Source organism: Balaenoptera borealis (assembly GCF_965194805.1).
Source record: "Balaenoptera borealis genome assembly, chromosome: 1".
Lineage (NCBI taxonomy): Eukaryota > Metazoa > Chordata > Mammalia > Artiodactyla > Balaenopteridae > Balaenoptera > Balaenoptera borealis.
The window spans coordinates 110,740,960-110,768,517 of NC_138860.1; the positions used below are offsets into that span (position 1 = coordinate 110,740,960).

Genomic DNA, 27,558 nt, shown 5'->3' on the forward strand with positions numbered 1-27,558 from the left:
AAACTCAAAATGGATTAGAGACCTAAATGTAAGACCAGACACTATAAAACTCTTAGAGGAAAACATGGGAAGAACACTCTTCGACATAAATCACAGCAAGATCTTTTTTGATCTACCTCCTAGAGTAATGGAAATAAAAACTAAAATAAACAAATGGGACCTAATGAAACTTCAAAGCTTTTGCAAAGCAAAGGAAAATACAAACAAGATGAAAAGACAACCCTCAGAATGGGAGAAAATATTTGCAAACGAATCAATGGACACAGGATTAATCTCCAAAATATATAAACAGCTCATGCAGCTCAATATTAAAAAAACAAACAACCCCATCCAAAAATGGGCAGAAGACCTAAATAGACATTTCTCCAAAGAAGACATACAGATGGCCAAGAAGCACATGAAAAGCTGCTCAACATCACTAATTATTAGAGAATGCAAATCAAAACTGCAATGAGATATCACCTCACACCAGTTAGAATGGGCATCATCGGAAAATCTACAAACAATAAATGCTGGAGAGGGTGTGGAGAAAAGGGAACCCTCTTGCACTGTTGGTGGGAATGTAAATTGATACAGCCACTATGGAGAACAGTATGGAGGTTCCTTAAAAAGCTAAAAATAGAATTACCATATGACCCAGCAACCCCACTACTGGGCATATACCCAGAGAAAACCATAATTCAAAAAGACACATGCACCCCAATGTTCATTGCAGCACTATTTACAATAGCCAGGTCATGGAAGCAACCTAAATGCCCATCGACAGACAAATGGATAAAGAAGTTGTGGTACATATATAGAATGGAATATTACTCAGCCATAAAAAGGAATGAAATTGGGTCATTTGTTGAGATGTGGCTGGATCTAGAGACTGTCATACAGAGTGAAGTAAGTCAGAAAGAGGAAAACAAATATCGTATATTAAGGCATGTATGTGGAACCTAGAAAAATGGTACAGATGAACCAGTTTGCAGGGCAGAAATTGAGACATAGATATAGAGAACAAACGTATGGACACCACGGGGGGAAAGTGGCCGGGGGTGGGGGTGGTGGTGTGATGAATTGGGAAATTGGGATTGACATGTATACACTGATGTGTATAAAATTGATGACTGATAAGAACTTGCTGTATAAAAAAATAAATAAAATAAAATTCAAAAATTCAAAAAAAAATAAGATGTTGGGGAAAAAAAAAGATGACAATCAGAACTCTAAAGAAAATTTAAAAAAAAATAGAAAACTACTAGAGCTAATCAATGAATTTGGTAAAGTTGCAGGATACAAAATTAATAGACAGAAATCTCTTGCATTTCTATACACTAACAACGAAAGATCAGAAAGAGAAATCAAGGAAACAATCCCATTTACCACTGCATCAAAAGAATAAAATACCTAGGAATAAACCTACCTGAGGAGACAAAAGACCTGTGCTCTGAAAACTATAAAATGCTGATGAGAGAAATCGAAGATGAGACAAACAGATGGAAAGATATACCATGTTTTTGGAATGGAAGAATGAATATTGTCAAAATGACTGTACTACCCAAGGCAATCTACAGATTCAGTACAATCCCTAACAAATTACCAATGGCATTTTTCATAGAACTAGAAGAAAAAAATTTTTAATTTGTATGGAAACACAAAAGACCCCGAATAGCCAAAGCAATCCTGAGAAAGAAAAATGGAGCTGGAAGAATCAGGCTCCCTGATTTCAGACTATACCTCAAAGCAACAGTAATTAAAACAGTATGGTACTGGCACAAAAAGAGAAATATAGATCAATGGAACAGGATAGCAAGCTCAGAAATAAACCCACGCACCTATGATCAATTAACCTATGACAAAGGAAGAGAGAATATACAACAGAGAAAAGACAGTCTCTTTAATAAGTGGTGCTGGGAAAACTAGACAGCTACATGTAAAAGAATGAAATTAGAACATTCTCTAACACCATACACAAAAATAAACTCAAAATGGATTAAAGACCTAAAGGTAAGACTGGATACTCTAAAACTCTTAGAGGAAAACATAGAAAGAACACTTATTTAGTTGAAAAACAACAGATTATCACCACTGATATCTAGGTCATGATTTCTTGATTTCATGGAATCATGGAATGGATTTTCATGGAATGGATTTTCATGGAATGAATTTTCATGATTTCATGATTTCAGGAATGTTGTCTTACTCAGGTTACTACAGTAGTCTCCCTGGGATTAGCAAACATTTTCTTAAAGAACCAGATCATAAATATTTCAGGCTTTCTGGGCCACATGGTCAGTTACTCAGCTCTGCACTTAAGGCCTGGAAGCAGCAGTAGACAATATGTAAATGAATGGATATGGCTGTGTTCCAATAAAACGTTTTTACAAACTCAGGTAGTGGACTCTCTGTCCTGCTCCTTCTGTTCTCCATATTATAATCAGGGTATTCTTTCTAAATGTCACTCCTCTGCTTAAACACTTGAATGGCTTCCCATTGCCCTTAGTCCAGATTCCTTAGAAGAGTAGATTTTACCCCATTAGCCTCCTCTCCAGCAATTTCTAGCTCCTAACTCAATTTTTCAGCACAATTGAACTACTTTGAATTCCCCCCAAGTTCCTGGTTCTCTTCCATGAATTTGCATATGCTGTTCTTTTACTTGGAATATTCTTCTCTCCCTGCAGCCACACTCACCATGTCTCCCCCACACACCAGGTTAGTTGATGTCTACTCATCTGTTTTTCAAGTTTCACATTAAATGTAACTTCCTCCAGGAAGCTTTCCCTGATCCCTAAATTCTCACACAGTGCTGAGATTACTAGTTTAATCGTCTGAATCTCCTGTTAGTCCGAGGCTCTGTGAGGACAGGAAATTGGTCTGCCACTCATCGTTGCACTCCAAGGTACTTTATAAATAATTGCTGAATAAATGGGTTCTTGACTGTTGAGGAAGGAAAAGACAAGAACCAACCTAAAAATGGAGAGAACCCTCAAAGGCTAATTGGTGGAGAATATGCTAAGATTTGTTTGAACTGTTCCCTCTAATCCAAAATCTGCTCCTAGAGCATTTTCTGCTTTGCCATTATAGTTTGCAGAAAGGTTTAGGAAACATGTAATATGTCTTCCAGACTTTCTGATGTGGCAACCAAAGTCTTGAATGGTTTCACTTCTGCCTTGATCTCCAAACTTAATCTCTTCACCCTCTCTTTGGCTCCTAATCTCTTACCTCATATCCTGCTTACAGTCTTGTATATAGTGTCACTTTATATTTGGTAATTCTCCTCTCAAAGTGATCTTGGCTTGCCTTTCTGACCAATACTCACATTTCAGATATCATGCGGTGGGCGTATTCTATATGCCAGGCTCACAGGACGTCTATAAGCCAGGCCTAAGGGATGTAATCATTTAGTCCTTATTCAAGCCTCACAATAATGTTATAAGAGATTTCCTTTCCTTGGTCCCACTTTATAGTTGATGAAATTAAGACTTAAAGAGGTTAAGTAACTTGCCAAAGAAACAGAATAAATGGCAGAGCTGAGATGTGAGGGAAGAAAGTCCGACGCCAGAAATCACGTTTCTAACCTCATACTACTTTATAGTTTCTCTCAGACCATGTCTGTTATTTTTTGTTGTTGTTGTTGTTGTTCTTTTTACCTCTCTGAATTCCTGTACAACCCCAGAAGTCTTCTGCAGTCCTCCTGCAGGTTTCATCCTGAATCTCACGGGTAGTATGTTAAATCCAAGGTGATCATAATAACTAACATTTATTGAGTACAGTCACTGTGTTCAGTGCTGTTCGTGTTACTCATTCAACTTTCACAGACCCTCATAAAAAAACACAAGGTTAGCTCTGTTTTGCAGATAAGGAAATAGAGGCACAAAAGGGTAAAATAATGTGTCCAAGGTCACACAATTAGAATGGGGGGACCTAGAATTTAAACCACAGTAGTCTGACTCCACAACACTTACTTCTGGGTAAGGAGAGAACACATAGGGAAGCAGATAGCGTAAAGAATTCTTCAAGCCTCATAGGATGAGGTTGAAAGTGTGGGCGAGTTTAATTGATTCAGGCTGTAATTATCCAGTATAAGAGATTATAAGGATGACTTAATTATTTATTGCTGCCCAAACAATCATCAAAGTTCATGGCTTAAAACAACAATTGTTTATTAGCTGACGGTTATGTGGGTTGACAATTTGGGATGAACTTGGTTGAGACGTTCTTCTGTTGGTTTTGCCTGGGCTCACTCACGTGCTGACAGTCAGCTGTGGCAGCTTGGCAAGGGCTTGATGCTCCAAAATGGTTTCTCTAGCAATCAAGGCCAGCTGCATGTGCATGCAACTTGTGCTTGGTTCACTGTTCTGCTATTGCTGTCTTAAAATTCTTAATAATTATGAAACAAGGGGCCCTATTGGGCCTTGCACATTATGTTGCCAGTCATGTTAGTGGTTGGTGCTGGATGTCAGCTGGGCACCTTTCTCCACATAGCTTCTCATCCCCAAAGAGACTAGCCCAGGTTTCTTCACATTAATGACAGAAGCTTTCCAAGAGAGTGAGAGCAAAGCCTGCAAGGCCTCTTGAGGTCTAGGCTCATAATTCCCACGTCATTACTTCTGCTGTATTTTATTGATCAAAGCAAGTCACAAGGCAAGCCCAGACACAAGGTGGTGGAGACCTAGAGTCCACTTCTTGATGAGAAGAACAAAAAGTCACAATGCAAAGGGGCGTGTGTAGAGGGATGGGATGAGTTTGTGACCATTTATTGCAATCTATCACAGAGGAGGTACATGTTTAAGGAGAAATGAAATCATTTCAGTCTTGGACATGTGGCGATTAAGGTTTCTCCTGTGATAAATCTATGCAGAGGTGTTCAGTATTTGGATAATATAGGTCTAGAATATAAAAGAGAATCCTGGTGGGACATACAAAATTGAAAGTTGTCATTATGCAGGTGATAGGTTTCTGAATATACAAATCATAACACCCAGGAAGACTGCATTAGTTCAGGTAAAGGTAAACAAAGAGATTCAGTCAATCCCTCAGACCACCCAGATATCTAAGTGCACTCTTCTTCCCATACATCTCAACCTCCCTCTCTAACAGAGACCATCTGTGGGCCTATTCATTTCCATAGCCAGCTCAAGGTCTACTACCTCCAGGGAAAGTACAGCTTTCTCTGTCTTGTCCAGATGTGGCAACATATAGTCCAATGACATATAAACCAAAAAATAGTTACTTGATCCCTACTTTCAACCCAATATGCAATGGTGGATCAGGAATAGAATAAAAACTTCCATTTGAAAAAGGAAAGAATGGGAAACATATAGCAAGCAGTAATCCTTAATAGTTTTCTTTCCAGACAGAAATTTTTGCCCTGACCATGGAAGAAGTTCCCTGATGAACCCTTCTGGATGCCTTTTGTTATGCCTGAAGACCCCTGGGTTCACCCTCTGGGAGGTTCTTCCTTGTCCATCATTCACCAGGTTCAAGATTGAAGAGGATGTTGGAGACTATGCTGGCCTGGAGACTGTCTGAGGACACAAACAATGAATGGCTTTTGCAGGTCAGATTTATGGTTTCTTTAGTAATGCAATTTCCTCAAAAACTTAATAGGCTTTTGTACTATTCATCTCTAGTCTATGTGCCAGAAATGGTACCAAAGTTCTTTTCTGGATCTGGCTCTTAAACTAGCTTATTCTGTAGTTTCTATGCTCTACCCATTCCTCTTTTCATTGTTTTAATGGTGGCTAATTTGACGTAATCTTACAAAATAAGTGAGGGTAACATCCTCAATCTGATCTTTGCTGGAAGGCTATATTTCTTTCTTTGTCTGAGGAATCTTAATGGGAGCGCTTTAAGAAAGTCTCTGAAAAACAGTCTTTTACCTCCTGTTTGGGCTACAGAAATAGTTGGATTTTCCAACCCTGTGAGGCCCCAATTTTCTATACACTTTATTTCCTTCCATTTCTGCTTGCAAACCCCTCATTTCTTATGTGAGCTCATTTCTTTCCAAAAAATCTTGCTAAGTTCAGTGAGGAGCAACCATCACACTTTTATATTCTGGTTCTCCCCAAATGCTTCCCCTAAAATTCAGCCATAGAAGGAACATGGTCAGCCTTCCAAGTTGAGTAGGAGAAATGTCTACAATATTTTGCAATGGTATTACAAGGATCATCAGTTTTCCAGCCTGCAAGATCTGTTTCCTCACTGCCAATTGTCTGACTGTTAAGGTAATGCTATATGTTTTAAGATTCTATTAGAAGTTCCCTATTTCCAGGTATCAATTTTTGTATTAGAGTAAATGCTATATTGCTGTAATAAAGAGACCCCAGAAATCAGTGACATAAAGAAAATGGAAGTTTCTTTCCTGTTCACATCATAGTTGGGCCTAGACTGACAGGGCACTCTGTTCTATGAGGTCATTCAGGACCCAGATTCCTTCTATCTTGTTGTTCCATCCTCTCCTACCATGTCTTCCTCATCTTCATGGCTGCAGCCGGTCACAGACATGTCTATGAAGGAGACAGAAAGCAGTCCAAGGCAAGCCATCTTCTCTTAAAAGGGTAAGGCAAAAGTTGTACCCATCACTTCTAGCTATATTCCACTGGCAAGAACTTAACCACAAAATCATACCTAGGGCTTCCCTGGTGGCGCAGTGGTTGACAATCTGCCTGCCAATGCGGGGGACACGGGTTCGAGCCCTGGTCTGGGAAGATCCCACATGCCGCAGAGCAGATGGGCCCGTGAGCCACGGCTACTGAGCCTGCGCGTCTGGAGCCTGTGCTCCGCAACAAGAGAGGCCGCAGTAGTGAGAGGCCCGTGCACCGCGATGAAGAGTGGCCCCCGCTTGCCGCAACTGGACAAAGCCCTCGCACAGAAACGAAGACACAACACAGCCAAAAATAAATAAATAAATAAATAATTATTTAAAAAAAAAAAAAATCATACCTAGCTGCAAAAGAGGATAAGGAATGTAATCTCCAGTTGAGTGACCATATGACCAGAAAAAGAATGGGGCTTCCCTGGTGGCGCAGTGGTTGAGAATCTGCCTGCTAATGCAGGGGACACGGGTTCGAGCCCTGGTCTGGTAAGATCCCACATGCCACAGAGCAACTGGGCCCATGAGCCACAACTACTGAGCCTGCGCGTCTGGAGCTTGTGCTCCGCAACAAGAGAGGCCGCGATAGTGAGAGGCCTGCGCACCGCAATGAAGAGTGGCCCCTGCTCACCGCAACTAGAGAAAGCCCTCGCACAGAAACGAAGACCCAACACAGGTAAAAATAAATAAATAAATAAATAAATTTAAAAAAAAAAAAGAAGAGAATGGATTTTATTATGACAACAATTGACCTGGGAGAAAAGATAGCCAAGGTTAAGAAACCTCAGAAATAAAAAGCCAAAGTGGGGGAGGGAGGGATAAATAAGCATTTTGTTTCTTAGAAAGACAATGATAGTCTGAAAAAGGAAGGAAGGAAAGGAAGGAAGGAAGGAAGGGAGGAAGGCAAAATCTAGTTGGTGGGTACCCGAGTTTCCATTTTATTATTTCCAGTTCTTTTCTGAATATATTTTTTAAATAAAAAGTTTTCTTAAAATTTATTTTAAGGGAATTAGACAGAGAAAAAAAGACCCTGGAAGAATATGAAGGTAGAACAATTGTGATATGAGGAGAATAAGAAGAAAATGGAGTAATGAAAGTCAACGGGAGAAAAATTTCAATTGCCTGAGAGAGAAGACAAGGAAAAACTAGAAAAGGAAATGTTCTTTGGATTTGAAAATCTAGCAGTTACTAGTGAATAATTATGGCAGAAGCTAGATTTCAGTGAATTAAGGAGTGAAAATGAACAAAGAAAAACATGACAGCAAGCATGGACTAGTCTTTAAGAACACTGACTTTTTAGGAAAGAAGAGATAAGATGGCAACTAGTTATAACTAGTTCCACTGGCATGTGGATGAGAACCACCTTCCGGGAGTTGGGGTATTGGCTCCTAGAGACTAGGGTGGTCCACAGTTCTAGCTGCCCAGCATATACATAATGTGCGTTGTGAACAAGTACTAATTCAACCAAGCTCTCAGACACTCAGAAACTCTTTGGGTCAGTATATTATAGAGGTAACCAGTATGCACAGGACAGTGTTATTCTAGGGCCAGGCCTGTGTCAGTCCATACCTGACTTCTGTAGCGCTGGGAGGGCCATGCTTCGTCCGTATGCTGAGAGGAGCCTACGTATGCTTGGAGTTCACCGAAAACAGGCTGCCTGGCCACACGTTCAGGATGACTGCCTCTCAGCACCAGAAAAATAACTTTGCTCTGTGCACGCCAGAAGGCTTCAGTTCCACGAAATAGCCCAATTGCTTAAAAATAGACTGGGAGTGGAAAAACACTCTGGCAAAGGGATAAAAGGTGTGGTTAAAGTCTGGAGTGCCATTTTAATGTGGTTGGGCTGTGCCTGACTGGTAGTTTAAAGGAGTTATGCTGAGCCAGGCTGATTGAGGGAGGGTTTTATTGATTGTGCTTTTATTTTTTAATGGGAGAGACTTGAGCGTTATAGGTCAAGGGCAAAGATACAATGAGAGTCAGTAGTTAAAGATTCAGGAGAGAAGGCATAATTGGTGGAGGAAACTGATCATAAAGTTTTTGTTTAGTTCATAGCATCTTTTCAGAAAGGGAAATTTAGAGATTCTTTTAAATTTCTAAGTTAAGACACAGTTATTCCACAGTTCCCTAGGTAAACATTAATAAAGTATTACAAAGTGTTAAGACTTTCTCAGGTTCATTTAAGTTATCTTTTAACTTATTCCAAAACAAATATAACCAGCAAAGATCCCACTGGAGCACTGGTGTGGAGAAGGGAATCTTAAGTTTGGGAAATAGCTAAGTAATTTGAAATTTCTATCCAAAAACGGTTTTCCAGTAAATTGTCAAGCCTGTTTGTAACAAATTCAGAAGGGATTCACAATGAATAGGGCACCTAATATAGATGAAAGATGAACAGTATATTAAATAAATCATGGAGACGCAGAGAAGAAACCAGGTTAAAGGGCACAGCAAGAGCTACATATCCGCTGTTGTAAAGTATATTCATATAATATTTACACAAAATTTCCGAGAGAAAATAACACTAAGCTTTAGGTGGCACATCTGTAAATTTCATTCTTCTTATCCCCTTCTTCTTAATGTAACATATTTTCTGCATTAATTACCTTCCCTAAGTAACATCACTATATTCCCTGAAGCCACTAGCTGGCCGCAGTACATCCATAGGAAGTCAAATCAGAGCACCAGCAGTGTAGACTTAGCATGGTTAAGGCCTTAATTTCCTCACCTACAAAATGGGGATAATAATAGTACTTAAGTTCATAGGACGGTTGTGAGAGGTAGTTGAGAAACTATATAAAAGCCTACTAAATGGTAGACTGCATGTTTGATTATGTATATAAATTTCTTTTTTTTTTCATATACAGTTAAGGAATAATGTATAGTCAGATAAGAGTGAAGACATAATTTGTGTGTTTCTATCAAGGACAAAAAGCTCTATGGAAGCAGAAAAGAACTTGAGAAAAACAGAGAAAAAAGGGCAGATGTACGATGAAGAAAAGACGGACTTATGGAGGTGTTGGGCAGAGGCTTTGGCGGGGAGGGAGGGTTGGGATGAGGAGAAAATTAATTCAACAGATTTCAAAGACAAGCATTGTTATGTGCAGAAATAGAATTGTTTATTTATAAGTCTAAAACTGAAAATATGGTAACTTTGAAAATTAAAGAAGCTACTTTTATTGTGTTTGTCATTAGTAAATGGTATAAGTTGGTATGATACCGTGATAGTTTGGGAATGTAGTTTTAAATAAGATTTTAATGTCTTGTTAAATTTGGAACTGATAAGGCGTTTTGGGTGCACAAGGCTAGGGCAAGGGATTTATAAACATATCTGGAAAGGTTTATCTGAGATAAATGGACAAAAAGTGAAAGAACAAAATTAGCATGTCTAGTAATTTCACTGTAAATTCATCTTAAACAAGGCTTGAATCAAGATATATATATATTTATATGTATATGTATATATTTATATAAACTATATGGAGGGAGAGAAAGAGAGAGAGGCATACATATGTTTATCTATCTATCTACCTATCTATCTAATCTAGTATCCTTTTTTAATGTACTTGGAGAAAAAGCTAGAAAACAGAAGAGCAGTTCTTGACTGGCATGTGAAAAAGCCACTTTTCAAAATCCTCTTTCTCCTATTTAGTTCTAATTTTATAAATGAAAAGTTGGGCATAGTAAACGATACTATATTTCTATCTTTCTTTCTTTAATATATAGCACAAAAGCTGGTGTAAATATACAATAAATACATTTAATGATACTGTAAGGAGCTTTTCTGAATCCTGACTACAAAGTCCTAGCTTTGTGACTCAGAGCAAATGATGTGATCTCTCTGTCATTTGCAAAATGGGGATCATCATAATGCCTACCACATGGGGGTGTTGTGAGCATTAGATAAGTTAAATCATGTTCTCAGGGCTTAGCATATAGTAAGCACACAGTAAAATGCCAGTTAAGGATTATATAATGGCCTTCAAGGGTTAGCATTCAAGGAGTCCTAGGAAGTGGCTTCATCCAGGAAAAGGTCGTGACTTAAATATATATAAAGTATATCTGACAAGGAAAAAAAAGTCTTGGCTATAATTCAGATATTTGGGTTCTACTGGCACAATTTCTGTCACCCATCCTACCCAACCTTCCAGAAGATCTTTAATGTTAAAGCATACAACCATCAGTCCTGGTGGCCACAGTTCTGTCTCTGGCCCAGACTAAGAACTCCCTTCCAGCTTTATCCTACCTTATCATGGGCAAACATGATGCTGATCAAAGTCGGTCTCCCTGGCTCTTGCAGAAAAGCTTCATTTTTCTTTACCACCCTCATTAGGACTGAAGATTGTTGAACTCTGGTGGGAACAGCTTAGCTGCCAGCCTTCCTAGCAGCCCACCCTCCCAGGCAGCCCATGAGAGCGTGAGAAGGTGACTTTTCTTTAGGAGGCTCTGGTAAGAGGCACACAGTTCATATAGCCAGGATCACTGTTAAATCACTGCTTGGGTGTTAACTGTCAACTGCCTTACCACTGTCCCTGCCCCGACCCCGGGTGCAGCACATAACAGGTAATAGTAGAACTGAACTGAGAGCCTGCCCTCACCCCTATTTACTTCAATCCCCAGAAGCCTCCCAGATGAGCCAGTATCATCCTGATTCTTGTCTCTGTAGTTACTTGTAAATACCCAAATCTGGTCCAACTCGCATGCCTCACCACCTTTCAAACACTTTCAGTGCACCTCTGGACCTCCTGATCTGTATCTGCAAACTTCCTCTATATCTTCAACTTCTTTCTGAATGTCTTCTCCACTTTGCTGCATAAGCTGAACCCTTGCTCTCCCACATTTCCTCAATATGTTTCTCAAATAGTGGCCATTTGATTCTCACACCCACACGGGAGGTGGGGAAAGTACCCCTCTTGACCCCTATCACTGCTTCCAAACCATCTGTAGCTTTCTCCTTCTTTCCAAAACTCCAGCTCCTTTGAAGTTCTGGTCATGCAGTTGTACCACCCTGTATCAGCATCCCCAACAGGATACAGATGGCACACGTGCATTAGGTTAATTTGAGGATGATCTAATAAAGGGACTGCAGCTGACCCTTGAACAACTCAGGGGTTAGAGATGCCAACCTTCTGTGCAATGGAAAATCCTAGCATCATTTATAGTCGGCCCTCCATATCCATGGTTCCTCCATATCTGTGGTTCCAGCCACAGTTCCTGCATCCACAGATTCAACCAACCACAGATCATGTAGTCCTGAAGTATTTACTATTGAAAAAACTTCACATATAAGCGGATGCCCAGAGTTCAACCTTGTGCGATTCAAGGGTCAACTGTATTTACAAAGGTGTGAATGAGGTAGGGAAGGCACAAGGGATCGTACAGTGACTCAGGGTTACTAACAATGGAACTGTTACCACCCCTAGCCTGAGGGAACAAGGAAAGGGCGCTCTGGGACCCAGAAGGAGAGAGATGTGTAGAGAAGGCCACATTGAAGAGCAGAAATCTTCAGTTCAGGGGCACAGCCTCTCTCCATCCAATTTGCTGAGGATCCCCCCTGGCCAAACCCAACCAGAACCAGAGAGCAAGGAAACCTGTTGATTTAATCCAGGTTTGAGTTCCCATGGCACTGAGTGGGGTGGAGAAACGTGGATCTGGAAGGACAAATGGAACATATCTAGCTTATAATCAATGCTCTTTTTGGTTGCTGTCATCTTTCAACCTCTTACTCTTTGAAGACTTGAGTTCCGAGCTCATTTGCTTCCTCTCTACCCCTTAGTGACCCCCAATGATCTTTTTCATCCATTCCTATTGTCATACCCTAAATACTACCACCAGCAATAAGACAATATTTCCTTCAAGCATCCCACTCTCTGATCACCACCTCTTATATCTATAGTTCACTGACTCTAGTTTTTCATTGCAATGTTTCAACTTTCTTTAGGCCTCCAGTCCACTGGCCTTATACTCTTCCACGATTCATCCACTGTCCCACCTCCACTCCCCTGTCTTCACTTTCCACTATGTCAAGAGGAAATTCCATGGACCTCACTCCCTTGAAAAGAAACTTCTCTCTTATGTAGTCACCTGTCAAAAATCTAACTGTGGTTAAAGCCAACTGTCTGCCTTTTCCAGTGGGGGGAAAAGACATAAAATCACGCCCACTGGTTTCTCTCTATATTTGTTATCACAAGCTACAGATGGGCATCTCAATCTGCCCAGAAATCCTAGGCTGATCCTGGTGAGTATGCCAATTACTCTTCAAGGTGATTATTTCATACCTTCTTTCTTCTTGAGCTTCTCATACTCTTCTGCACCCCCAGTCTCCACACCCTTATCTATTCACCGCCAATTCTACAAACCTCCCAGGACCTGCATCCATATCCCTGCCCTCCATTCTGTTACTGTGGAATAAGGGTCCCTCCTGTCAAAGCCCAACTGCTCCCCTTGTGCTCAAGATTCCAACCCTTTTCATTTTTAAGATAAATGTGTTCCTGTCCTCACTCCTTTTCTCACCTAAATCAATTTTCCTTTATTGGATCATTTTTAACATCAAATAAATATGTCAGTTAACTCCCATCTTAAAAAAACATTCCCTTGATTACAAATTCTCTCATATTTCCCATCCAATTTTTCCATTCCCCTCCAAAGAAAAACTTGAAATGACTGTCTACAGACACTGCTTCTCTTCATCTCCCATTCTCTCCTCTGCCCATTTCTATCTGCCTTCCACAACCACCCTTCCATGGAAATGCTGCTCCTGTTTAGATCCCCAGTGACTAATTTGTTCCCAAGTCACCTAATGCCACCTATCAGCACCATATGACATAGCTAACTGCACTCCCATTCTTGAATCATTTTCCTCCTGTGGTTTTTGTGGACACCATTATCTCCTGATTCTCCTCCTGTCTTCCTGGCTTCTTCTTCTCCACCTTCTTTGCTGGCCCAGTCTTCTTGACTAGACCTCTAAATATTAATGATCCCAGACTCTTCTCTATCCTAAGCTATCGAATACATTAGCCATTGGCTAATGCCAATGTATTTAAATTTAAAATAATTTAAATGAAATAAAATTAAAATTCAGTCCCTCCATAGCACTAGCCACATTTCAAGTGCTCAGCAGGCCATGTGTCTAGTGGACAACGTGGACACAAAACATTTCCATCATTGCAGAAACTTCTGTCGGACAGGACTGACCTAAATTCCCTCCCCAGGTGATCTCACCCAGTCCCATGGCTTTAAATACCATCTACATGCTGAATTCTAAATTTATACCCCTAGCTCTAACCCACACTTCAGATTTATACATAAACTGCCTATTTGACACAACTACTTGGATGTTTAACAGGCTATTCAAACTAACAACCAAAACAGAACACTTCATTTTCATCATCTCCTCCCCTTTCTCCGCTCACAAAAACTTGCTTCTCTTCCTGTCTGTCTAGTGTGAGCAAATGACACTATCCAGCAAGTTTTGAAGCCAAAAATCTAAGAGCCACTTTGATTCCCAATATCTAATCCATCAACGAGTCTTACTGACTCTATCCATAAAATATATCTCAAATCTACCCTCTTCTACCTCCCACTGTCATCTTCCTCGTCTGTTTTTGTCTGGACTACTACTGTCATACAAGATCCCCTGCACCTAAATCTAGCACGTAGCAGGTGCTCATTAAATATGCTGACTAAATTAACAAGTACAATTCCATTCAATAGTGCAAAATAATCTTAATTTTAAAAATATTCATGAATAGTATTTGTCACAGAAACTTTAGAAAATAGGTTTAAGAAGATAATAAAAATCACTTCCCAGGCAGACTTTACTTATGGTTGATTATGGCTCAATACTATTATTCAGTTTATCAATTATTAATACATTTTCATGCTTTTCACACAGTATAATTTACCTCTGTGCAACTGTTAACTGCATTGTCAATGCAACTTACCTTCCCAAGAGAAATTTTAGTTGCTTCGTCCTGTTCAGTCCTGCCTTTTCTGATTAATCCAGTACATATTATTCACCTCTTAATTATATTCCATGCCTGTCACAGCCCAGGACTCAGCTCACCCAGGAATTTGTGGGTGAATAAAACACTCCTGATTTATTGTGTTCAGGAGTTCCCAACTTTGTTCCTGTCTCCACCTGCCACCCAGCTCCTCCCTGCAGTCCTCAACTTCCTTGTCAGGAACACTGAACGGTTTGACCCTAGACTTAATTCAAAATAATCAACCAATAACTCCAAACAACGTCTGCTATTCCACCCTCTTTGATTCTCTGCATTTACTGGCAGCCACTAAAATGCTTGATCACTCCCCATTCATTCCATCTACAACTAAGTGTGATCAAACTGATATTTCGTACAGACACAGGTAATGACAGTAGTGAGGGGATGGGTACTAGGGAATGCAGGGGTGTCATTTGGGGCCTAGAGACTAACATTATTAATAAGCCAAACATCCGCATTGCCTGTGTCAGTTTACAACACCAGCTCAGACGCATTACCTTCGCAGCAATCCAAACACTGTTATTTGCCTACCCAGCAATGATCTTTCCTCCACCCTCCTCCAACATCCTCCTCTCCAAGAGAAGGTCCGTTTTGTTCAGTACCCACCCTCCACCAAACTGCCAGATACCACAGGTGAGTTGTATGCCATCCTCCATCCTACCTCAGCCAGATTTGTGGTCTCATTCCTTTTATGAAGGGGCAAGTGATATTAATTTGGCCAAAAGGAGTGAAAGTCTGCTGTGGGAGGTTCTGGAAAAGGTTTCCTCACTTTTAAAAAAAAGACCCAAGGACAAGATAACCTCTTGAAATCTGGAGACTGCCCTGCCTGGATGTAAATTTCTGAGACAACTAATGTCTTCTTTTAAAAGCATGATGGCAGAGAGTCTTAGGCTGAAGCCATTGCTGGGAATGGCAGAGTGGGTAGATGAAATAAAACTATATCTTTTGTAATATTCTTAAGTTGTTTTTCATACTGCGCCAGAGGCCCTACCTCTGGACTTCCAACTACGTATTTGTAAGCCCAGGGGATTCTGATTCCACCAAAATTTGAGAAGCATTGACTTCTAAGCCCACAATTATAAAATTTCTCCACCACTTACTAACACCATGCAGGATCTTAGTTCCACGACCAGGGATGGAACCTGTGCCCCCTGCAGTGGAAGCGCAGAGTCCTAACCATTGGACTGCCAGGGAATTCCCCACTAGCTAACCTTAGGCAAATTATTTAACTTTTATAGAATCCTTTTCTTTATCTGTAAAGAGGGGAATAATATTCACCTTATGACCTTATTGTGAGGATATAGGGTTAAGAGGATTTGATAGAATACAGGAAGTATGTGAGGTCCATTAGCCAGAAAATGATGCTACAAAGTACCTAAATGTCTCCCAAACTTGCCTGCTTATAGAAATAGACACATTGATTAGAGGAGCTGACCTCAGTCCTCTCCCCTGGAGATTCTGATTCAGGAGCTCCCTATTGTACTCTGAGAGGCTGCATTTTTTTTTTTTTTTAAATAAATTTACTTATTTTATTTTTGGCTGCGTTGGGTCTTCGTTGCTGCATGCGGGCTTTCTTTAGTTGTGGCTAGCAGGGGCTACTCTTCATTGCAGTGCGCAGGCTTCTCATTGCAGTGGCTTCTCTTGTTGCGGAGCACGGGCTCTAGGCGCCCGGGCTTCAGTAGTTGTGGCACGTGGGCTCAGTAGTTGTGGCTCGCGGGCTTAGTTGCTCCATGGCATGTGGGATCTTACCGGACCAGGGCTCAAACCCATGTCCCCTGCATTGGCAGGCGGATTCTTAACCACTGCGCCACCAGGGAAGCCCAAGGCTGCATTTTTAAAAACACATTCTAAGATCTAAGCAAGTTTGAAAATCAAGGAAGTTTGAATTTGGCAAAGGAATACACGGCGTAAACTCCTATGCAGCAGCAGTTAGGGTTTCCAGTTTCTAAATCTACATCTGCCACTATTTCACTTGAGCAAGCTGTTTCACCTTTCTGGACTTGTTTACTCATCTGTATACTTGTCCTATCTAACCTACAGGTCCATTGGGGACTGAAGGCAAATTACACTTGGGGTGAAGGGGCTTCTCTAATCTCAGCCTTTTTATATTGCTACAATGTGGATTAAGTAAACATAAAAATAAGCAAAATTGGGATTGGGGGAGGTGTTGCCTTTGTGGTAAAATTAACTGAATAGGACGATTCTTTCTCTATCTCACTACCTTGAACCACTGAACTTCCACTGCTCTCAGGAACATGCCGTAACTTGAGGTGATCACCCTCAGCTAGCTACTCTGGTCACACTGAGATCTGTGAAAAAGACTAGAAAAATTAAAAATATGAGTGCTGGGAAAGAGGAGATTTGGATGAGAACCCGAAATTCGATTTTTTGTACCAAGGTACCTTTCACTGGCAAGCACTTTCAGTAGCTGTGCATGTGCAACAGAAACATTTCCCTTGGCACGTATGCCACTGGCCTCAGGTGGAATTCACAAAGTTAGTTAATTTGGAACACCTGCTAACTTGGGAGGTCCTTTTTAGGGCGCCCAGCTGGCCTCACCTCCTCACGAACCGAAACCAAACTGCTCCACCGCTTTAATCCGCGAATTTCAGTTTACGCATGGGCGGTACGTGCGCAGAATCCCGCCGGGCACCCAGCGGAGTGGTCTGAGGCCAGGCTTCCGCCTCTGGCCCTGAACTCCTCCCACCGCCAACAAGCCCCGCCCACCAAGAGGCCCACACCACGAGTTTGGGTCTCCGCAGCGCCCGTAGTTTTGAACTTTCACCGCTCCTGCGGCCGGCGCCGGGGGATAGCACGCATGCGTCTTGTCTTCGAATGGGTGGCACCCTTATCCTCGCGGCGGCGGCAGGAACCGTGGCCGTGCTGCTGGCAGTGCGGCTATGGGTAGTGCTGCGTCCCCGCGCCGCTGTGCCCCGGCGGTCTCTCAGCCTCTTGGTGGTGGCTGGGTCCGGTGAGTATCCGGGCGGTGACTGGCGGGCTCGGGTCGGGTACTACAAACCCCAGAGTCCACCGCGGCGCTGTTCGCAGGGCCCCTAGCACTTTGTGCAGCGTTGCATGCTGAGATTTGTAGTTTCTCTGTGGGACTGGAGCGGGTCAGCCCAGGCTGGGCACAATGCTGGTCTGTTGTTGATGTGGCCCAGGCCGCATTTTTAATGACAGATGAGTTACTTACACTTGTCTGTAATTAAGCGTCTCTGTAGCGTATATTTTTCTAACAAATTGTTAGTGAACAGAGAGGACACAGAAGCCCGTGATGGTAACATGCAATTTGCCTGAATAAAAACTGCTGTTTTGCATTATTAATCTAGGCATTTGGGATTTAATTTAGGAATCACGAATACTACATGATAAGCGAGACAAAGCGAATTGTCACATTTATAAATATACATATACAAAATCCACGAGGATAGAAACAATTACCTACTAACGGGAGAACAATACACACTTCAAGATATTGTGCCGGGGGATGAACAACAACCTGTGCAATCAGGTAATACAATCCGAACGGAGTCGGCCAGCTCTGTAGGCGTACCGCTTTAAATGGACAGCTCTGACAGAGCGATACATATACATGCTGTGTACATTCAGAAATGCCAGGAGATTGCATCCAGATAGCATAATATTATAAGTATTAGCAAATGGCCTAAACTTATGTCCACGTGTAATTCATTACTTTATTCACCTAATGTATTTTGAGCCATAGGGGAGGTCAGGCACTAAGCTAAGTCCTGGAAATAACAAAACTGACGAATACGACTTGCCGTGGAGTGCTGACTATGTCCCAAGCAGTGTGAAAGCTGTGAGGACACAGCAGTGAATGAAATGGAGAATATAGAAAAACTAACAGAAAACGAAAAGCAGAATGGGTACTTGCCACAATAAGTGCTATAACCTGGGAAGTAAAAACTGTTATGGAAGTTCACGCTGGGCGCCACTTTTTCTGAACTTGAGACAGGAAGCTTCCTGGAAGTCGTGATGTCTAAACTGAGACTTGAAAGATGACTAAGAAGTAGCCAGACAAGGGGGAGCTGGGGCGTTGAGGGCTGCGAGGGTGTGAAAAGAAGGCCATAGCACTTGGGATGACCAGAGGTGCAAGGGCACTATGGTACTGAGTTGGATGTGGGGAGGCAAGCCCCATGCAGATCGCGTAAGGGTATTTTAAACCCTGCTCAACAGAGCTGTTGGCACTACTCCACTGCTTCCTACCATGCAGAGGTTAGGACCACGTGCCTCTAAATGAACATAACACCAGAGTTGAATCACATCTCTGCCACTTACTAATTTGGTGATCTTGTGCAAATTAGTTATCCTCACTGAGCCTTCTGTTTCCGCTTTGAAAAATGTGGGTTAGGAAGAGGCGAGGAGAAAGAAAGTTGCATTTTCGTCAGAATTGTCAGGTAAAGCCTCCTGGGGAGATGACAGATACCCAACAGCAAGGAGGCCAGAGTGGCTGGAGTAGACTGAGTAAGGGGGGAAGAAGCAGATGAGGTCCAAGAGGTAACAATAAGGGTCAGCTTACAAAAAGCCTTTTATTCCATATGAGAAGGGGAGCCCTTGGAGGGTTTTGAGCAGAGGTAAATAATTTGATCAACTCTTTTGAAGAAGATCAGTCTAGAGGCTGTGTTGAGAATAGACTCAAGTGGACACTTGAATGGACAAGTGCAGAGGAGGGAACAGACCAGGAAGCTTTGGTCATAATCCACGTGAGAGTGATGTGGTTTGGAGCAGGGTGCTAGCAAAAGAGGTGGTGAGAAGTGATTGGATTCTGGATATACTTTAAGAAAGAACTGAGAAGATTTCATTCCCAAAGGACAAGTCTTAATAAAAAAGTAAAATGCAAGATGAAGCTCATCATTTTAATGACTTTATTCGGTAACAAAGTTAATTTTTCAAAGAATGTATTCAGTGAGGGTTTCCTTTTAAGGAAAAAAAAAAAAAAAAGACTGTTAAAGCAGTTAAAATGAAGTTTTAATTGCAGTGGAAGATGTATATATTCGTATTTATCCTTAATTGTTCCAGCTCTGAAAACAAGTACCTACTTTGGAAACCACCACACTTTTTCAAAGTTAAAAACAAAAATGATAAAATGAGTATAAGATGTGCAAATTACTTGCCCTGCATAAGAAGATGGCTGACAAGTTATAAAGTTAAAGCATGATTCTAATTCCTGTTATACTTACTCTGTGCTGACTTTATTTCTATATCTAATTCCTTCTGGGATCTAGAGAGTAATCTTTCCCTTTCTACTATAAGAAATATATGCATTTGGAGAAAACACATAATTTGTCTGATTCACAACACAGAAACCTTCAGCAACTGTCTTCCCATTTTCCAGCCTACTTTCCTGACCTTACTTCACTCTCCTCTTTCTTCCCAGTGTTCCCACCATGCCTTGATCACCCATCCCAGATCTTACCTTCTCCTGTCTTAATAATCCCACCCCCACCCAGTGGCCTCCCTACTCATATCTGTCCATTAGCTGCACCTTTCAAGTCATTTCAGCCTTTACCAGGGATCTCCCCTATGCTTAGGACATTGTTTTTTCATAACCTTTTGCTTGTTCCCTCCCCCAAACCCCATTTTAATTTTTCTTGCTGTCTTGCGTCACTCTCTGTATATCTGTGTGTCTTGTCCTTTCCCCACCAGACTTCTTGATAACAGGATCTGTGTCTTATACTTCTTTGTACCTTCCTCAGCTAGTACAGTAGCACAACCTACTGCTGGTGCTGATTTTATTTTTATACGTTTATTATCCTCTTCCCCCATATAAAGGTAGTATTTATACAAGGGCATAGATTATCATTTCCAAATACTCCTTCTGTGTTTTGAGAAATACACAAAACATAGTATTAGTATAATGTAGTCAGATGGATATGTCCATTACCGGTTTCTTAATCTCAGGCCTTCCAATATTTTTTTCCAGGTGGTCATACCACTGAGATCCTGAGGCTGCTCGAGAACTTGTCCGATGCTTACTCTCCTAGACATTATATCATTGCTGACACTGATGAAATGAGTGCCCATAAAATAAATTCTTTTGAAGTAAATCGAGCTGATAGAAACCCCAGTGCTGTGGTAAGTGATAATTTCTATGTCTAAGAAAGTTACAAGTTATTTATTGAATTTAATTTTCTCTAGAAACAATCTCATGACCCTTCAGTGCCCTGCTCACACAATGCAGTCAACTGTTTATTGCTGATGAAATATAGTTCTTTTACTACCCAAATATAAAAACTTCTTTAAAATAACTCTTCAAATAAAAATGGTTGCTTGATTTCTTATATTCTCTTCTATTATTTAAATAGAGAAAATTGTTTCTCAGTAATTCCAACTGTGAAAATTGTTTCATTTATACTTACATAAAGCATCCAGTTCACGTGCTTATTGGTTCTTCTTTAAAGTTCTTTATCAATGTATTACGTGTATTGATGATTTATCTATTACTACTTCTTATTCTTCCAATTATATCTGTATCTGCCTTTAAAATTACTTCTCTGCTCCTGGTTGCTCACTCGTTTTAGCATTATAGCAGAATTTGGGGTAAATTGAAAAAAGTGGAACTACTTAATCAGGAAGGAAACTAGAGCTGTTCCTTGTTAGATCGTCTCCATCCATCCCTCTCTCTGGTACCTGCCCGGCCACAGGGCTCCAACAGGTGGTTCAGGAGTGGATAGGCGACCCAGCTCAGGCCACCCAAAGTGTTCCTCCAGGCTTTTTGGACTTGGGGACCCAGAAAATGAAAGTAGTCTTTCTTCAGGGGTTCAGCTCTGTAAAAGAGAAAACTTGGAAGCTGCCAGCTGTCTTGTTTTCACCTGCTGGCTAAAGACAGACTGCAGCTAGAGAAAAGAATGAAGTTCATCCACAGGAAGAACAAGATTGGAAACCAGATGGTGACTCCTGCCTTCACTGACTCCAGAGCTGCTTCCATATGGGCCCTGTCTTGGTGGTTCTTATGTTTCTTGGAAATCAGGATCCACTAATATAACTCATCCTCCACTGACCTTTTTAGTTGGTTAAAGCCTGCTTTAGTTACGTCTTGTTCACTTGTAAACATGATCCCTCAATAACGCACTACTAAATTGTGTTCTTGGAAAATCCACATCAAACAATCTTGGAATGCGCCGATGACTATTCAGCCGTAGCGAAATAAATGGTATGTTTTTTCTTTGTGGGAGATGAGCCAAAATGCTTCATTTCTGTTTCAGGACTCAATACCGTATTAGTTTCCTAGGGCTACTGTAACAAAGTACTACACACAGGGTAGCTTGAAATAAGAGAAATTTATTCTTTAATGGTTCCAGAGGCTAGAAGTCCAAAATTAAGGTGTCAGCAGGGCCGTGTTCTCTCTGGAGGCTCTGGGGTGAATCCTTCCTCACCTCTCCCTAGCTTCTGATGGTGGCCAGCAGTCCTTGGCATTTTCTGGCTTGTGTCAGCATTACTCTCGTCTCTCCCTCCATTGTCACAGGGCCATTCCTGTGTCTGTCTTCACAGGCCCTTCTTATAAGGACACCAGTCATTGGATTTAGGGCCCACCCTATTCCAGTACGACCTCATCTTAACCTGATTACATCTACAAGACCCTATTTCCAAATAAGGTCACTTTCATAGGTTCCAGGTAGACATGACTTTTTGGAGGACACTATTCATCCCTATACAAATACATACACTGGACTATTTCAGGAAAAGCCTCCTGTTTGACATAAAGCAAAACAAACTTTTTCCTTTTAGCAAGTGTGAAAGGAGAAATAGTAGAGACTATTGAGTATGCCAGTAATTGATCCTTTCAGTAACGGGTGAAACAGATAATAGTAGCTTCATTTTACAAATGAGATAAATGAGGCTCAGAGGCAAAAAAAACTCAGCCAAGGCCCTGCCAAATATGTGGGACTTACCTAAATATGTCTTCTCCAAAGCCTGTGCTTTTGCTGTACAGCCCACTCTGCCTCTTTTGTGTATTCTTTTACAATTCAAAACACTCAATGTGAACAGAATGCATTGAGAATTCTTATCCGAGGCATCAGAGACTTAAAATGTCATTTAATCTCTTATCTTAGAGTATATACTGGAATTGGAGAGTTTATAGAAAATGATGGTAATTTTCTCACAAGAATAATGTAAAAAATCTTATAATTTAGCAGTGGCATACACTACTAGAAAAAAATATAATGATCAAAGGATTACAAATTTCTTATTGTTTTTCAGCATACAGAGTGGGTATCTTTGTTTTTACCAATTATTAGTGTGCGTGTTCTTTTCTTCTTTCTGAAATTGCACCCAATTTGGAGGCTCCAGTTTTAATTTAGCATACATATTGAATATTTCCCTCCAGGTCCATCACTGTATGTACCGTTTATTTGCTGAATTTTGTCAGGATTTAGTGAAACATTTAGAAGATTGTTATGTACTGTGGATCATGATGCTTTAGAACCCAGTAAGTTGGGTTTGATGCACTTTACTAAGAAAGCCAAAGATTTCAATTTTATAAGTGCCATTATTTTTTTCTCGTTATCACAGTAACACCACAGTATAGGACTAAGCATCTCTGTTTGACCTCCTTCCTCTGTTGGTTACTTTCTGGCTGGGGCAGTGCAACCCCTGTTAGAGAAAAAACACTATCTCATTCCTGAAATGGTCTGCTCATGCGTGAATCTAAAGCTGGGGAGAGTTTCTGCAGAGATGCAGAAGAGAGCCACTGAGGGCAGTAGAAGGAACATGACTGTTGTCCTTTGTGTCGACCACCCCTATAAGCCACACTAGGCGGACAGGAGGCAGGGCGGAGAGACACCTTCTGACCAAGCCTTATAAAGGGAGGAATACACTTCTCGTCTCTCTGTACACTTCAGCTAAGGGGACTTGTACCCGCAGCGTCCCTGACAGCTATCTTTTGTACCTTCCGTGGAGCTCACCAGACTGGGGAGAGGAAGGGTCTGACTGAAGAAATCAATAACGATCAATACATTTGCTGCAGAGCCCATGTCAGCCAAGAATACTGAACACTCTAGACCTGCAGTGTCTTGTAGAGGAGCCACCAGTACTGGCCCAGCACCATTTATTGAATAGTCCTTTGCCCACCGATCTGCGGTGCTTCCACCGTTAGATCAAGTTTCCATGTATGTATAGGTCTGTATCTGAGCTTTCTACTTTAACTGGTACATTTGTCTATCCTTGAGCTAATGTCAAGCTCTTCTTTTCTTCAGAAGTATCTTTTTTATTTTTTTTCCACATAGGTTTTTAAATTAGCTTTGAAAAGTTCACAAAGAACTCTGTTGGAATTTTGGTTTGAATTGAATTGAATCTGTCCATCAGTTTCAGGAGAACTTACATCTTTTTGATGATATCTTCCTATCTGGAAACATCACCTTTCTCTCCATTACAGTACTTAGATCTCCTTTAATGCTTTTCAGTAACATTTCTAATTTTCTTCATAAGAGTCTGGCATATCTTTTGTTGTGTTTATTTCTAGGTACCTTGTATTCTTTTATTATTGTTGTAAGTGGTATAACTTTTAATGATATTTCCTGTGTTGCAATATATAGAAATACAATTGAGTTTTATAAAGTCATCTTATAAGAACCACCTGGCTACACTCTAATCCTAATTTGTACACTTTTGTGTTATTAATGAAGATAATCTTATCATCTATAAGTAGTAATAATTGTGATTCTTTCTTTGTAATCCTTACATCTTTTAGTTCTTTTTTCTCATTTTGTTATTAGAACTTCCGGAACGGTAATGAATAGGAGCTGTGTAGTGGTCGTCTTTGCATTCTTTCTGCTTTAAAAAATGTGTTGAGTTTTATTTTAAATAATATTTAGTTGTTGATTTTTATCAAATGTCTCTTCTGCATCTGAGATGATCTTATAGTTTTTCCAACTTGTTTTGTTTATATGGACAATTACATAGTTATGAACTAGTCTTGAATTCCTGGAATAAACCCAGTTTGTTCATGGTGCATTGTATTTTAATGCATTGCTGGATTTGATTTGCAAACATATCATTTAGGATTTTTTTGTTTATGTTCATGACGGAGATTGCCCTGTATTTTTCCTTTCTCATGCTGTTCTTTAGTTTTGGTATCAAGGTTACACTAGTCTCATTATGTGAGTTGTAGGGTATACACAACTTTTTGCTCTTTGGGGGAATTTGTATAAGTATGGAATTAATTTTTTTAAGTTTTTTTTCTTACAATATTATTAACTGCAGTCACCATGCTGTATTGCATCCCTATGACTTCTTTATTTTATAACTGCAAGCTTGCACCTTTTGACCCCTTCACCCATTTCCCTCACCCCCAATGCCCCACCTCTGGTAACCACCAAATCTGTTCTCTATATCTGTGAGCTTGGGTTTTTTGTTTTCTGGTTTTTTAGATTCCACATATAAGTAAGATCATATTGTATTTGTCTTTCTCCGTCTGACTTATTTCACTTAGCATAATGCCCTCAAGGTCCATCAAGGTAGTCACAAAGGGCAAGATTTCCTTCTTTTTTAAGGCTGAATAATATTCTGTTGTGTGTGTGTGTATGTATGTATCAATCACATTATATTCAGTATTTATCCATTCATCCATTGGTAGACACTTAGGTTGTTTTCATGTTTTGCCTATTGTAAATAATGCTTCAATGAACTTGGGGTAGTGTATATCTTTTTGAGTTAGTGTTTTCATTTTCTTTGGATAAGCATCCAGAAGTGGAATTGCTGGATTATATAATAGTTCTATTTTTAATTTTTTGAGGAACCTCCATACTGTTTTCCATAGTGACCACACCAACAGTGTACAAGGGTTCCCTTTTCTCCACATCCTTGCCAACACTTGTTATCTCTTGTTCATTTTGTGCATGTGTGTGTGTGTGTGTGTGTACCACATCTTCTTTATCCATTCATCTGTTGATGGACACTTAGGTTGCTTCCATATCTTGGCAATTGTAAATAATGCTGCTATGAACATTGGGGTGCATGTATCTTTTTGACTTAGTGTTTTTGTTTTTTTTCAGATATATACCCAGGAGTGGAATTGCTGGGTCATATAGTAGTTCTATTTTTAGTTTTTTGGGAAACCTCCATACTGTTTTCCACAGTAGCTGCACCAATGTACTTTCCCACCAACAGTGTAGGAGGGTTCTTTTTTCTCCACATCCTCACCAACAAATGTTATTTGTGTTCTTTTTGATGATAGCCATTCTGACAGGTGTGAGGGGATATCTCATTGTGGTTTTGATTTGCATTTCCCTCACAATTAACGATGTTGAGCATCTTTTGATGTGCCTGTTGGCCATCTGATGTCTTCTTTGGAAAAATGTCTATTCAGGCCTTCTGCCCACTTTTTAATCAGGTTGTTGGACTTTTTTTTTTTTGATGTTGAGTTATATGAGCTGTTTATATATTTTAGATATTAACCCCTTGTTAATCATATCATTTGCAAATATTTTCTCCCATTCAGTAGGTTGTCTTTTCATTTTGTTGATGGTTTCTTTCGATGTGCAAAAGCTTTTAAGTTTAATTAGGTTCCATTAGTTTATTTTTGCTTTTGTTTCCATTGCTTTAGGAGACAGATCCAAAAAAATAGTGCTACAATTTATGTTGGAGTCTTCTGCCTATGTTTTCTTCCAGGAGATTTATGGTTTCTGGTCTTACATTTAGGTCTTTAATCCGTTTTGAGTTTGTTTTTTCTACATGGTGTTAGAGAATGGTCTAATTTCATTCTTTTGCATTTAGCTGTCCAGTTTTCCCAGTGCCACTTATTTAAGATACTGTCTTTTCTCCATTGTGTGTTCTTGCCTCCTTTGTCCTAGATTAATTGACCATAAGTGCATGGGTTTATTTCTGGGATCTCTGTTCTGTTCCATGGATCTGTGTGTCTGTTTTTGTGCCAGTACCATACTCTTTTGATTACTGTAGCTTTGTGGTGTAGTCTGAAGTCAGGAAGCATGATTCCTCCAGCTGTGTTCTTTTTTCTCAAGATTGTTTTGGCTATTTGGAGTCTTTTGTGTTTCCATACAAATTTTAAAATTATTTGTTCTAGTTCTGTGAAAAATGCCTTTGGTATTTTGATAGATATTACATTGAACCTGTAGATTGCCTTGGGTAGCATGGTCATTTTAAGATTATTAGTTCTTCCAGTCTATGAACATGGTATATCTTTCCATCTGTTTGTGTCATCTTCAATTTCTTTCATCAGCGTCTTATAATTTTCCAAGTACAGCTCTTTTACCTCCTTAGGTAAATTTATTCCTAGATATTTTATTCTTTGTGATGCAATTGTAAATGAGATTGTTTCCTTAATTTCTCTTTCTGATAGTTCATTGTTAGTGTATAGAAATGCAGCAGATTTTTGTATATTAATTTTGTATCCTGCAGTTTTACCAGGTTAATTGATTAGCTCTAGTAGACTTTTGGTGGTGTCTTTAGGATTTTTTTATGTATCATGTCATCTACAAACAGTGACAGTTTTATGTCTTCCTTTCCAATTTGGATTCCTTTTATTTCTTTTTCTTCTCTGGCTGTGGATAGGATTTCCAATACTATGTTGAATAAAAGTGGTGAGAGTGGGCATTCTTGTTTTGTTCCTAATCTTAAAAGAAATGCTTTCAGCTTTTCACCATTGAGTATGATCTTAGCTGTGGACTTGTCATATATGGCCTTTATTATGTTGAAGTATGTTCTCTCTGTGCCCACTTTCTGGAGAGTTTTTATCGTAAATGGATGTTGAAGTTTATGAAAAGGTTTTTTCTGCATCTGTTGAGTTCATTTTGTTAATGTGATGTATCACATTTATTTATTTGCAGATATTGAAAAATCCTTTCATCCCTGGGATAAATTCCAGTTGATTTTGGGGTATGATCCTTTTAATGTACTGTTGAAGTCGGTTTGCTAGTATTTTGTTGAGGATTTTTGCATCTATGTTCATCAGTGATATTGACCTGTAATTTTCTTTTTTGTAATATCTCTGTCTGGTTT

The 27,558-nt window shown here is 40.1% G+C and overlaps 2 protein-coding genes across 13 annotated transcripts in view; one reads left to right on the plus strand and one right to left on the minus strand.

The window, feature by feature from the left end:
* The window catches only part of LOC309626008 (TLC domain-containing protein 4-like), a 93,630-nt gene extending 76,549 nt beyond the window's left edge, over positions 1-17,081 (minus strand). For 5 of the 11 annotated variants that reach the window (XM_082386209.1, XM_082386214.1, XM_082386218.1 and 2 more), the window contains exon 1: positions 8,150-9,583. The gene's annotated coding sequence lies outside the window, so the exon portion shown is untranslated. Of the gene's footprint in view, positions 1-8,149; positions 9,640-14,520 lie in introns of those variants that run through there. The other 6 variants (XM_082386210.1, XM_082386215.1, XM_082386211.1 and 3 more) reach the window with 5 other exon arrangements.
* A 188-nt stretch (positions 17,082-17,269) lies between these two features.
* Positions 17,270-27,558, plus strand: part of ALG14 (ALG14 UDP-N-acetylglucosaminyltransferase subunit) — a 101,220-nt gene continuing 90,931 nt past the window's right edge. Inside the window, exons 1-2 of one of the 2 annotated variants that reach the window (XM_082386458.1) lie at positions 17,270-17,551; positions 20,525-20,676. In XM_082386458.1, the coding sequence (XP_082242584.1) occupies positions 17,416-17,551; positions 20,525-20,676 (288 nt within the window). In that variant the 5' untranslated portion in view covers positions 17,270-17,415. The remainder of the gene's footprint in view (positions 17,552-20,524; positions 20,677-27,558) is intronic. The other variant, XM_082386457.1, reaches the window with a different exon arrangement.